The following is a 13,990-nucleotide window of genomic DNA, read 5'->3' as shown; positions in this document are numbered from 1 at the left end:
TTTCTTTGTCCACCTTTGGCTTTAGATGCAGGCAGGCTGTCAATTGTGCAGAGGTTAAAATTTATTCATAATGTTTGGACTGCTTCCTGTTGCTTAGGATGGGTCTGAGTCATCTGCCATGTAAATGAAAAAGCTTTCTAGCTTCGCTATTTTATTTTCCTGCTCCAAAGCGCACCCCCCCCCAAAAAAATAACCACCCCAACCCCGTTGAATCCTGTTGAAGAATTTTAGACCCAAAAAACTGAAGGATAGGGGTTTAGGAAGTGATTTTCCATGGCGACTGCTTTAGAAAGAAGATTGCAGTTTATGGAAGAGCGAGACAGCAAGATGGTTCTGGCAGGAAGGAGGGGAAAAAAGGACGGAGCACATGTGGGTAGTAGGTTTTTATACCCTCTCGAGCCTTTTGTTTGGAGTTGTTTCCTGTTCCTGTTTTAGGCTTTGTATTTCCTGTGTCATGTATTCTGACCTGAGTGTGGGTGTGCCTTTCTGGTATTCTTGATGGTGGTGGGTTAATCCTATTATGTCCCAAGGGTTATATCCTGCTTCCCTGGTGCTGGAGCTAATGACTCTTAAGAGTTTGGGTGGGGTATGCAGATTTTAGGAGTCTTTGTCTTCTCCTAGCTGGGGCTTTTCTGATGGTTTACATCTGCATTTGTACAGAGCTGGCTTCTGCGTGGGACAGAGAGACTCGGGGACAGGGTTGGTTTCTGCTTTTAAAATCCTTTTGCCCTTTTAATATTTCCTTCTCTGGGGGGCTGACCTCCCACAGAAGAAAGGCAGTTTGTCTCCAGTTTGGCTTCACTGATTTGATTTATGGGAATTAGGTTTAAATAGAAGGCAACCCCAAAGACAAGTATTTAGCTTAAACATCTGGCTTGTGCCTATGGCCATTTTGCACACTGCACAGAAACAAATGTAAGTTTGCAATCCAGGGCACAATCAGCAGTGAGCTGAAACTAATCTCATTTACAAAACTGAAGATGTTAAAACAAACATTAAAAAAAACCTTTTTTTTTCCATTAGTGACCAGATCCTGGCCTCCAAATATGTGCCTGCATTCCAGTTTGGGATGCCGAAAACCTGGGTCTAGCTACCTGAAAATTGAGGGATGATCTGGGCCGGCTTGAGAAAGCCCCTCTGTCCGTCTCGCTGAGTTCAGGAGAACTCTGATATTGGAGGAGAACTCCCTGATATGGCCCTGGGGATGCAGGCACAGAAGTAGAGATCACGTCTGATCTCCAAAGTGGTTCGTCCAATGTGGTGGCCGAACGAGGAGCTAACACTGTAGGAGCCATACCACTCGAAGTTGGCATTGGGACAGGGGTGGAAAAACGGCGAATTTCATAGGTCCTGGCTGTTTTCACAGGGGCTTGCTTAGCCGGTGTGAAAGACAAGCTGGACTGTTGAACTGTTGGGCTTGTAGGGGCCTGGACCCCAGTGTTTGGAGTCTCCCCAAAACAGAACATGGCAGAATTTAGTTGGTATGGTTGATGTCTGAGGAAGTCAATGACTTTGATCCCTGATTTGCGACTGGGTGCTTTTTTAACTTTGCTCTCTGCCTTGGTGGCCTGGGATTTGCTAGCTCCCAATGGGTAAAATGGGGAGTGCAATGGGTTGTAAGCGATGGGTGGCGGGGCACGAATATTTGGTGAATACTTCCAGGAAGAGGGAAGAGAAGGTGCAGGAGACGGAGTCCTCGGCTTGGATGTTGGTACAGCCTCCACCACAAACTTATCCATTCGGCTCTGCCGCTTAGCGAAAAGCTCCGCCCCTTTCCCCTTCAAATGAGACAGGTCATGTGCAGGAGAGGAGCCATTCACCATTCCATTAGGGGCACTTGACTGCTGAGGCTTAGGGGCCACCGGAGGTGGGGTCTTGAACTTCCGGCCTGAGAATGGCATAAAGTTGCAGGCTTCTGCTCCCAGACTGAGAACGTCTTCCTCAGGGCCTGACTCAAATCCTGCTCCTGGATGGTCCCCTTTGGGTTTTTCATCCAGATTCTGCACAAGGGATAACAACTCGGGATTTGGGGAATTCTTTTTCTTCTCTTCTACAGCTTTGAACATGGGCTTCTTACTGCTTCGGCGGCGGGCCTCCTGCAAGATACCTGTTCTGGGAGCTGGAACGGCAACCCTCTGCTCCCTGGAGGCCAAAGGCTCGGAAGCAGGTCGTGGGATAGCGGAAACATTACCGGTGAAGGGCTGGATTGGTGGCTGATTGAGGAGCGGTGGACCTGGACTAACATACGAAGTGGAAGGTGCAAAATCCTGGGTTTGTGGAGAAGATAACGGGGTGGATGTAGCTGTGACTGCATCCGCAGCTGGTCTAGAAGAGGATGAGAGAAATATGGAAGCAGTGGAGGTTCTACCTGCTCTGGAAAGTGATTTAGCTTCTGCTGATTTTGCACCTGCCTCTGTCTGGACCGACGATGGTGCGGTTGGGATGTACAGAGACACAGATGTGCTTGCTGTGCCTTTAGGTTGCGCTGATGGTGGAGGGGCAGGAAGGGCTGCGCCTGAAGAAACAGGGGAGACAGGAGTGGCAGCCATTCTCTGGTCACCTGCCCTCTCAGTACTCTTTTTTAGCACTAAGGGTCTAAACACAACAGATGATGTTATAGGACGTTGCCCAGAAAAGCCAGGAATGAAAGGCCGAGCAGACCTATTGAAGATGCCTGAGGTATTTGTAGAGATCTGGGCTCCCTCTCCAAAGATAACAGATGGAGACTGGAGCTGAGCAGGATTAGGTGGTGGCAGCTCACTAGAAACTGGTGCAGATTCTAAGTGGACACTTAGGGAAGTCTTTTCCGCCTTCCACGGCACCGGTGCTTCAGTCCCAATCATGCCGTGTGTAGGTTGTATGGTTGAATTTGGGACCTCTGCCTCTGGTTTCTGGACAGATGTATTTTCCAACATCTGCTTCCCAGTTTTCTGCCTTTGCTGCTCGAATAATTGTGCTCCTCTCCCGGAGGCTTCACTCAGCCCTTGCTGTAGCTGGGCCTGCTCCTGTGTAGGATGGCCTTTGGGCTTCTCGATGTCAAGGTAGGCGTTTCCTCCATCTGAGTGGTTGGTTAAGCTTCGAACATCAGAGAAGCCTTCTTCATCAAATTCCGACTCACTGGTTGGGAAGACTCCGTCCTCTTCGTCATAGTTGCGGTCTTCTTCCACACTCCCAAAACTGACTAGGGTATATTTCTTAGCTCTCTGCCTGCGTTTTTTAAACATCAGGACTCCCTTGGAGTGGGGGTTAGGGGCATCTGTCAACAGGGATGCAATGGTTCGGCATTTGGTTTTGGCTTCCTTCATGGTTTTTTCTTGCACGCTCTCACCACGATTAAGCTCTGCAAGGGACAACAACAAAAAGCATAGTCAGGATTCTATAAATTAAAAAAAATCTACATGGATGCACAATTTTGTATAATCTACTGATGACAAGGAATGTGCTTGGCTCAGATGTGAATAATCTTCAAGGCTGCATCAGACATCCTTCTAACAAAGGCATGCAAGAAGGTCATAGTACTTTGATAGAGGAAAATAAATCTTTGGCAATAAATTCCTGAGAGCCTTCAGGATTGAGCAACTGAAACTTCCGACTTGGCCCAACAAAATTCAAGCTAGTAAATTCCTGATAGCTGTTTTATAGGCACAGAAATTATTAGACTTTATAACATCAAGATCCATCAGGCGAGATATACCAGTTTATGCCTATAGGGAAGAAACTTACAAGGGAAAATAGAGCCCTAAAACATCAAAAAAAGAAAAGATTTAGCTCAGTTAGCTTCTAGTTGCACTTGTTAGGCTTTCTGCAAGCCAACTGTTATTTTATTGTTGCATTTTCTGTATAAAGGCACAACACATTCAAAATTTAAAATACAGTCTTGCCCACAGGTTCAGGTCTTTGTCCACTTCTTCCTCCATTGTTCTGTCACTCATTCTCCCCATCACATCTGGAGAGAAGTCAGCAGATAACAATCTGATTATTGTAATACGCTCTATATGGGGCTGCCCCTGAAGAGGATACAGAAAGCGCAGCTTGAAAAATTATGTGTGCTTCTCAATCAACACATTATACCTCTGCTGTATTGCACTGGCTCTTAGTATGTTCTGTGTACAATTCAAAGTGTTAGCAATGACCTATAAGCCCTACATGACATGGGGTGGATGATTTGAGGGACCACATCTTCCCAATCACGTCTACCCATTCCTTCAGATCAGGCATATTGTGACTCCCATCCACAAAAGAATGTCATTTGACAGGGCCCAAGAGGAGAGTCTTTTCTGTCATGGCACCCACCTTTCCCCCCTGGAGCTTAGACTGATCCCACATTTCTGCCCTTTAGGAAGGACCTGAAGACATGGCTGTGCCATTGTGCAGAAGAGATAAGCCTTGGCAATGGCCGTATGTAAATGGATGTATGGCTTATATTCATTGCCTCACTGTGACTTTGCATTATTGAATTTTTGAGGATAGTTGAATGCTGCTGTGTTTTTATAGTTTCTGCTGTTGTTTTAACTGTCGTGAGCCACCCAGAGTCACATGTGAGAGGCAAGTAGCTATATACAAATCAAATAAATAATATATCTAAGGCAGGAAGAACAAGAAAATAAAAGCCACCTGGGATCATAAAGAAGAAAAGAACTTTGGTCAGTTTCTATCACATCAATCAGCTCTGTAGAATTTGCAAAAATATCAGAATCAATTTAAAATAGTAGCAAAAAAATAATAATCTCTCAATGGATTTTTTTTTTTGTTTCAGTCAATACATCAAGATTCTGTTTTTATATGTTATATATTAGAATTAATTCGGTTTCAAGGTTTGTTTTTTTTTAAAAAATGTGAAATGTACGTCCTTCCTGGGTAGTTTTCTTAAATTTTACAAAAAAAGGCAGAAACAAACCTTTTAGTATCACTTACGAAGAAGCCCTGGGGGAAAAGACAGCTCCTTCTCCTGTATTTATATTATTTCTCAAGTAAAATGGTAATTTATGTAGCATTAAAAAAGTAAGTCTGGGTTGAAAATGTAAGATTTTTTTTCACGGTTCTTTACTTGGTTTTATATAATTAAATGTATTCCATTCTAAGTCAACGAAATTGCAGGCTCTCAGCTCGGAAATCTTTTGGAATTTGCTAAGATTTGAAGGGTCTATCCAACATTCTTGGCATCTCCACTCTTTTAGATAAATGTTGATACTGGAATGTTATCAGTTCCGCTATTAAGCAGATTAAGGGTCAAGGAAAGTGATATAAGAATCCATAGGAATGGAGGTAGACAAAGTACTAATAATTCTCCATATTCCCAATTAGAACATAGAGCATAGAATAATAGGATTGGAAGAGACTTTGGTAGTCTTCTGATCTAACTAGAAATACTTCTATTAAATAATTAAAATATGTCTATCAAATAAGAATTATCCTCCTTCCTCAGTAGGGGAGTCCAGTACTATGGAAGTTTCCAGTTTCTTGTATTGTAACTCTGATTTTTTTTTAAATTGTCTTAATGCTGACTGCGAACTCAGCACAGAAATTACAATGTACTGACAGTAAACAAAATGTACTTTGATGAGATGAGGCAAAACCTCTCCTTAGCAGTCTCATAACGGCACAGCAGTAGTTGGAAGACTAGTAGATGCTATAAAATAATCAAATGATAATAATAATAAGAGCCCTCAGCATTACGAAAAGCAGGGAGTAGGATGGAAAGGAGAATGGTGTAGCGTTTCCAGCAAAGCCCACTTTTTTCTATTACGCAAGGTCAAAATAACGATTCCGCATTATTTTCACAGGGCAGCCATTTGAAAACAGAGTATCAGTGGTGGAAAGAGCTGTAATATTGCCACGATAAATGATTGTCCTCTTAAAAGAAACTAGAAATTGCGCAATACATTGGTTCAAAGTAGCTTCCAACCCATTGTTGGTTCTGTTCATCGTACTTTCTCCTAATTAAAGTAAAAAAAAAGGTTTCCCCCCCCCCCTAATTCAGTTTTCTTTCCTCAAGCAAATTATCCCTATGGGAAAAAAAAATACAGAAAGAGAAGTTCAGGACACAAAGGAAATGGGTACCTGCATATGGTTGGTCCAAATGCTTGATAGTAGCATCCAGTCCTGGAGAGCAAGGCATGCCTTGTACTGTTTTTAACTCCCAGCTCTCCATAAAGAGAGACAGAGGGAGTAGAGTGGCTCCCTTCTGGAGCAGAATCAAAACCTTAAGAGCCCAGGTCCTTTGACTGCAACTCTGCTGGCCTTTTAAAGCCACTCTTTTGTCTCTTCTGCATTGCTGCTAAACCCCATGAGGTCACTCTCACTATTTTTATCCTCCAGGCATCATCACTAAACAGGGTGATGGACATTGTCAACTGTCAAACACTTGCTCCACTTCCCATCCTCCTCTCATAGCTGGGGTTAAAATAAGACAGAATGTTTCTGACAACAAGTTTTCACACTTCTGAATAGAATAAAGGCATCCCATGTAATTTACCTCACACACAATGCGCGGCTCCTTTCCCCCCCCGCCCCACAAAACGCTCAACTTGTAATCTTAAATCAGCGTTTGAATCAAAGAATTTTCACAAACTGAGTTTTGGCAACAGCTTATACAATATTATTATTATTATTATTATTTAAATTTATATACCGCCCTATCTCCCTTACGGGACTCAGGGCGGTGAACAGGCGATAATACAAATCACAATAAATATTAAATAAAAAGCCTGCTCTAAAATACCCCCTATAAAAACCCCTACCAAAACACAATATGGCACACTATTGTTTTTCACAGATGTGTCCTATTCACATCCAAAATGTGGCTAACAGGAAAACTAATAACATTGTAAGGGCATCCTTAAGGGGAAATAAAATTTTCCTTATTCCCTTATTCTTTAAGATCCATATCAATGATGCAGGGATTCTATCTACTTTGTAATTAATAACAGACAGTGCTTTTTTTGTAATAAAAAAGGTGCCATGTCATACAACCCGCCTTGCCTACCCTACAAGGTTACATCCAAAAAAGGTGCCAGAACTCCGTTCTGGGCGTTCTCTGACAAAAAAAGCACGGATAACAGAAACCAGGAATATAAGTTTTGTATATTAAATACTCAGGAGTTTTAAAAATTGGGGTTTTTTTCCCCTCTTAAGGCTAATTTCTTTTGTTCTAAAATGGCCATAACCAAACATTAAATATTGTGCTATTCTGAATCACAAAAAAGCCAGTCTTGTCATGAATACCATAATTCTCTTTGCCTTCATAGCTGTAGGTTGTTTTTTTTTTTAAATTTCCCTGTTCTAATTTGAATTGGCACATAAAAATAAGGCAAGGTTCTGTAATCAGGAATGGCAGTAAATTATTGTGCCAGTTATTTACATCACTAATCGTTGGGATATAACTATGTGTAAAGCAATGTAGAGGTGACTTTGGTAAAGGAATCAATGGACCATTGAAGGAGGAGGAAAAGCACCTCAGTCCTGGAAAATGTGAGAAAGAAACTCAAAGTAAAACTGCCTTGATTCTATTTGGTGTAAGATGGGGCAGATGGAAACTCAGACAGGGTTTTAAGATTCTCTGATTCTACTTTCCACCTATAAAAAATGTATTTGAATTGCTGCCTTGTCTATTTGTTGACCTGGCTTACCTTGAAATGCTGACATCAATCCTGAAAGCCTGTCAGATTTGCTCCCTGCACCATCTTATACTTAATATAATTAAAATCTGTCTCCACAAAATCAAGGTGGGATTACTTTGAGTTTCTCATCCTTTTCTCTTTCTCGGGACTCAGTAATCTCTAAAATCTATAATAATAAGTAATAATCTGTTTCCTGACTTGACCCTACCTTAAATACAAATACTTTGTGATCTGATGGAGATATAGAAAAAAAAATTATTGGAGGTTTGTCCATCACCATTCCGACAGAAGAAATGTAAAAACAGGTGGCATGTCAGCAACTAAGGCAATATGATGTTAGAGATTTTTCTTTACATTCCTTTATAAATTTGCAGTGATGGACCATTCTATGCATTGTTGCCATTCAACTTGCTGGATCTGACTGTTACACTGCCAATCATCTCCATTCAGGTGGATTTTTAACAATTGGTGGTCTGAACACGGAACTCACAGCTCAATAGGTTCATTGATAGGATGGTCCAGCAATAAATCTCTTAGTCCTTGGAGGTCATCTAGTCCAACCCCCTGCTCAGGCAGGAAACCCTATACCATTTCAGACAAATGGCTGTCCAGTCTCTTCTTAAAAACGTCCAGTGTTGGAGCATTCAACGCTTCTGGAGGCAGGTTGTTCCACTGGTTAATTGTTCTCACTGTCAGGAAGTTTCTCCTTAGTTCTAGGTTGCTTCTCTCCTTGATTAGTTTCCATCCGTTGCTTCTTGTCCTGACTTCAGGCACCTTGGAGAATAGCTTGACTCCCTCTTCTTTGGGGCAGCCCCTGAGATATTGGAATACTGCTATCATGTCCCCCCTCGTCCTTCTCTTCATTAAACAGACATACCCAATTCCAGCAACCGTTCCTTATATGTTTTAACCTCCAGTCCCCTAATCATCTTTGTTGCTCTTCTCTGTACTCTTTCTAGAGTCTCAACATCTTTTTTACATCGTGGTGACCAAAACTGGATGCAGTATTCCAAGTGTGGCCTCACCAAGGCATTGTAAAGTGGTATTAACACTTCACGTGATCTTGATTCTATCCCTCTGCTAATGCAGCCCAGCACTGTGTTGGCCTTTTTGGCAGCTGCAGCACACGGCTGGCTCATATTTAAGCGATTGTCCACTAGGACTAAGGATCTTTCCTTACACAACTTCCCACTTGTTTTATTTTTGATGAAGGTCATCTTGAAAACATCTCAAGATGAATCAAATATGAATTTGATCACCACCTAGCAGCCTCAACAAATACCCTACTCTGGCAGCCAGTAGCAGAGTGAAATGGACTGTGTGGATAACTTTGCAGGATGAAGGGAAAAGGTGCTGTCTAGGAAAAAAAAGCAGACAAGAGAAAGAGGAGCCCCCAGTGGATTAATGGTCAGAGAAAGAACCTTAGAAAGGATCTGCCCTAACTGATCACTTGGTTTAAAGTGGTAATGGGACATTTGTTCCATCAGACTTGTAAGATTCTGTTAATCTAGCCTAGCAATAGTGTACAATTAACTCATCTAGTTGTGCTTCCTATCTGATTTACTCGGGAGGCCTTCTATGAGACAAAATGTCATGAACATCAATAGCCTTTTCTGTTACCCAATTTCTCTTATGTTGTCTTTAGAAAAGGATCAGGCATCTAGAATGCTCAGTGCAGACAGAAAATGAATATTCCATCATTAAAATGATGGGAGCATTGGACTTCCAGTTTGATGTTGTAGCTATACGGACGCTGGAAGGCAGAGCTCTGCTTTCCACACATGATTTCGCCCTGCTGGGGGCCCTAAAAGGGCTTAAAGTCACCCCAAAGAAGCAATGAAGAAGGAGGGGTTCCTCACTGATCACGGAGAGATGGTGGTCTTTCCATTCGATCTGGGGAAAGCCCTCCAAACCGGCAGGGGAAAGACTGGCTACATCCCTGTGGCCAGCCTCCAGCTACTGACAACCGAAGAAACAAAGCACTAACTAGCAGATCGTAAACAGCATGTTTGGAACTGGGTGAGAATATTGATCCTTTCTTTACAACTGAATTTCCTGGAAAAGGCTCCCAAGAAGCTAAAAACCTCCGAACGTGAGAAGGAAAGGGACTGTAGCCCCACTCTTCCAGAGAAACGGAAGCGGCATTTTAATTTTTTTATCAGGGACAGAAATACATAATACTGAAGTGGAAACAATATAAAGCTACAGCTTTGATAAAATTGAGAACTGAGATAACTGTTAAGATTTTCTCTTTGAAAAAATATTGGGGTGAAATATAAGAAATCAACCTTCTGTTTTGAGAGTGGAAAATGGATATAGAATAACATCTAGTGATGGATTAGAGAATAGCACTATAACTGCAAGGACTGATGCTGACCTAGCAAGAAGCCTAGAAACAGATAATAACCTAGCTTCTTGGCTACTCGGTGACTCCTAGCTTAACAGAGAACAGCTGGCAATAGAGCAAAATATTTTGGCATACTTATCACCTTGACCTTTGTGGACTATAAATACCTACTGAGCTCTGATTTTTAATCTTAAGAACTATTTGGAGAGAAAGAAAAATCTGACTTTTGGCTACGTTAGGCTGGGAGAGAGCTTTGAATTGTTTTTAGAGTAGTTGAATATTTTGAACACTTTGAACATTGTGGATTGCAACTTGGCCTGACTGACAATTTTTGGATGCCGGAGCAGAAGGACTATTACAAAACATTGCTTTTAGTGCTGGACTCATTTCTTGGAACCTATTGGATTATAAAGGCTATACATAAAGACCAGAAAAACTAAATGAAACTTTGTTCTATTGCCATCAAGATTGGTGATATTAGATAAGACTTGTATTTGGAGATCACAAAAGTTATGACAGAATATCTGGGGGGGGAAACAAAATGGAGGCCTCATACCCAGCCAAAAGTGGTAGGAAAACATACCCAACACCTCCATTTGAAGCCCCCAGCCAGGTTTATCAAGGATCTGCAGGAGTGATGCCTCAAAAAACCCCAATGCTTTTCAGAAGGAAGCATATTCTATGCTACAATTAATTTACCAGACAATTGTTTCACATAAAGAAAACACAAAAATAAACTATGATGAGAATAAAAACAATTTAGTTAACATAAATGAGCAAATCTCTAATTTAAATCTACAATGCATCAGCATTGCGGTTGCCCTCGGGGGTGTGGGGGTGTGTGGCCAGGGTGGGCATGGACAGAGTGGGTGTGGCCTACTGGGTGGGTGTGGGCAGCTCTACATCGTTCACGTCAAGGGTGCCTATGGGGGCCTGGGCAGGAGTGGGATAGATCTGAGGGTCTCTGGCAGAAGGGGTTGGGACCAGGGCAAGTGCCAAGGCATGGTCCACTGGAAGAGCCTTACTGTTCCTCTCAGGCCATGCGTGTGGGGCTGGATGGTGGCACGGGCTGCCTGGAGCCCTGGGCAGCAGAGGTCAAACGCCCAGCCCGGCCCTCGAGCACTTAAAGCACCAAGCCGTTTCCAGATGGCCTTGTGAAGCTAAGACTGAATACATTTCAGTATAGATGGCCACCATAAAATTGTACATTGGCTCCCGGCTGGCCTGGGCCAGGGCCAAGGCAGTGGGGGCCATTCCCTCACTGTTTTCAGGATGGCTTCGCGGGCCACATGGAACCACTTCATGGGCCGCATCCAGCCCCCGGGCCTTGTGTTTGACATGTCTGGTCTAGTGTGACTGAGAGAGTGCATATTAGTTGAACAACAAACAAATACAATGCAAATCATTCTAATATATGCATGCTTTCCACATATTAATAAATGGCATAATGGCTAAAAATTATGGGATCAAAATGAACTTTATGCTAACAAGATAATTTGGTATTTATTTGTTCGTGTTCACAGAGCTTTAGAGTAGCTGTACAATCATAAAAATGTGAGCTGATTTTGGCCAATGGTTCATATATATGGCATCTAAATAAGATACTGCAAAGTTCTTTATGACCATTTTCAGCTTAAGCATTTAAGCATTTCCCTCTTTAGCAGATACATATAGAAAGCACCCTATATCTGTCTCCAAGTTTCATATCTATCCTCAAGACCTCTTTTGACAGAAGGTCAGAGGGAGAGATCAGCCTCAACATTTATTGTTCAGAGTGGCATTAGGAAGAAGTTCTGAGAAAGGACCTGGATTTGCGGCATATGAGGACACAAGTTATATACTGTAGGGCCGAATTCAGTTTATATAAATGTAGACAAAAATTATTGGGATTTGGAAAACATTTCCTCGTTCCCAAGATTGCAGTAATCAAAATAGACAAATCTTTCAGGGTAATCTCAGAGTAAGAGTTCCCACATTTTCATTTGCCATTTCAGAATAAAATAGTTGGAACAGTGAAGGTGGCCAAGTGAGTAGAATTCTTGGACTTTGGGCCGGTTCCTCAAATTTAGAAATAAAGGACAAAACTTGAACTGAGTCAAAAATAATTTTGAAAAGCCTATTTAATTTTCCTGCGTTTATAGTAAGTAACATTCCATGCATGCTCAGTTTTCAAATAAACTGTAATCTAGCTTTAATCCCAATTTTAGAAAAATGGCCTTTGTCAAATAGAGATCATGGAATTGCATTCCTATTGATTATTCTAGACTTCTCTATAGCTTTTTATGTTATTGAAATAGCCCTGTAGGCTCATTTTATTAAAATGTCATTTCTGCTTGATCCTATTTACAAGTATGCCGTGAGATCTTATTGATTTTCACTAGGATAGGCATTCATTTCAAACTGATAGTAAGCTATTGGGAAGGAACAGTGCACAAGATGAGGCAAGACGCTACTAGCATGCTGATGACTCAGCATGTAGAAGATTCTCTGATTTAGGAGAGAAGACAATCTATTTTTGCTCTGTGATTGAATGAGCAGGTAGATAATTTGGGGGTATTTTCTGATCTCATTGAAAGTCCAGATGTGTCAGCTTTGTTCTAGCTCTGCTGTTGTACTCACTGTAGCATTCCTGTACAGAAATAGTCTAACAAGTGCTAGTAATAAGCTTTTAGGATCTTTGCAATGTGTTTTATGTAGGATGGCCTTGACTATACGTACTTTTGTTGGCAGGATGATGTCTCTGGTTTTTACTATTCATTAAACTAGACATACCCAGTTCCAGCAACCGTTCCTTATATGTTTTAGCCTCCAGTCCCCCAATCATCTTTGTTGCTCTTCTCTGTACTCTTTCTTCACCAGGGTCCTTCTGTTTCCTATTCATTCTGTTTTACTATACAGTTTTTATGTCTGTGATTCTCATTCAACTTTTACGTGCTGTCCAAGAAGACTAACTTTCACTTCCAATTCATATAACAAAGTAAGCAGGGGTATTTTTTTTCTGTTGACAAAAAAAATTCATTCTTGACAGACCACACATTACCGCTGTATTCTTATCAGTGTTAACATGTCATCTTTTCCATCAGATTTCAGGGTAACCAATGATGGCAGGGATTGCAGGCACAAAGCCGGTTGGCTGTCTTTTTGTCAAATTTCAGAACCAACTATTTAAAACAACTGCCAGGGGTGTCAAACTCAATTTCACTGAGGGCCGCAGGAGTGGGACAGATCTAAGGGTCTCTGGCAGAAGGGGGTGGGACCAGGGCAAGTGCCAAGGCATGGTCCACCGGGGCAAGTGCCAAGATGGCCACCACAAAATTGTACATTGGCTCCCGGCCGGCCTGGGCCAGGGCCAAGGCAGCGGGGGCCGTTCCCTCACTGTTTCCAGGATGGCTTCAAGGGCCACATGAAACCACTTCGCGGGCCGCATTCGGCCCCCGGGCCTTGTGTTTGACATGTCTGGACTAAGCCATCAATATCCCTTTAGGACAAAAGGATCCCATTTTCCATTCTTAACACATGTTTAGGCATGTTCCAGTCACAGTATATTGCTACATTGGCAGGGCGGGGGAATGGAGTTGAGGGAATCAAATGATTTCTAATTCTTTTACCTTTGTTTGTATTGTGTGCAGAAGTAACCCAATGGAGCACAAGACAAGAAACCCTACACTTATCACACAGATTGGATTCATACAACATGGTTGGATATGATGTGGTCGGATAATTTACAGTTTGTGTGTTGCATGAATAGAACCAGCAAAGCGAGAGCCAGCATGTTTAGCGGTGAAAGTTTTAAACCAAGATAAGAGATCTATGTTGAAATGTCTTCCCAGCTATGAAAGTTCTCTGAGGGAATCTGGAATAATCTCAGCCCATGTGGGATTGAGCTGGACCAGGAGCATGGAGACTGAGATTTTAGTCCACTCTGGGTTATTTTGGATCAATCCTTTCCTCTCAGTCTGACTTATCTCCCCGAGATATTGGTGTGTCTGTGTGTGTTGTGGGGGGGGGGGGGGACAGGAGGGGG

General features: G+C 42.2%; 1 protein-coding gene across 1 annotated transcript in view; it reads right to left on the bottom strand.

Annotated features, from left to right (window-relative positions):
* Nucleotides 1-1,019: 1,019 nt before the first annotated feature.
* SYNPO2L (synaptopodin 2 like) overlaps nucleotides 1,020-13,990 on the bottom strand; it is a 38,822-nt gene continuing 25,851 nt past the window's right edge. The window contains exon 4 of the mRNA XM_029286211.1: nucleotides 1,020-3,340. Coding sequence (XP_029142044.1) covers nucleotides 1,020-3,340 — 2,321 coding nt within the window. The remainder of the gene's footprint in view (nucleotides 3,341-13,990) is intronic.

The sequence above is a fragment of the Protobothrops mucrosquamatus genome, unplaced genomic scaffold (genome assembly GCF_001527695.2).
Source record: "Protobothrops mucrosquamatus isolate PMUCROS unplaced genomic scaffold, P.Mucros_1.0 scaffold3113, whole genome shotgun sequence".
In the NCBI taxonomy this organism is placed as follows: Eukaryota; Metazoa; Chordata; class Lepidosauria; order Squamata; family Viperidae; genus Protobothrops; species Protobothrops mucrosquamatus.
The sequence above is the reverse complement of the archived record's forward strand: the minus strand, read 5'-3'. Positions and strand labels throughout refer to the sequence as shown.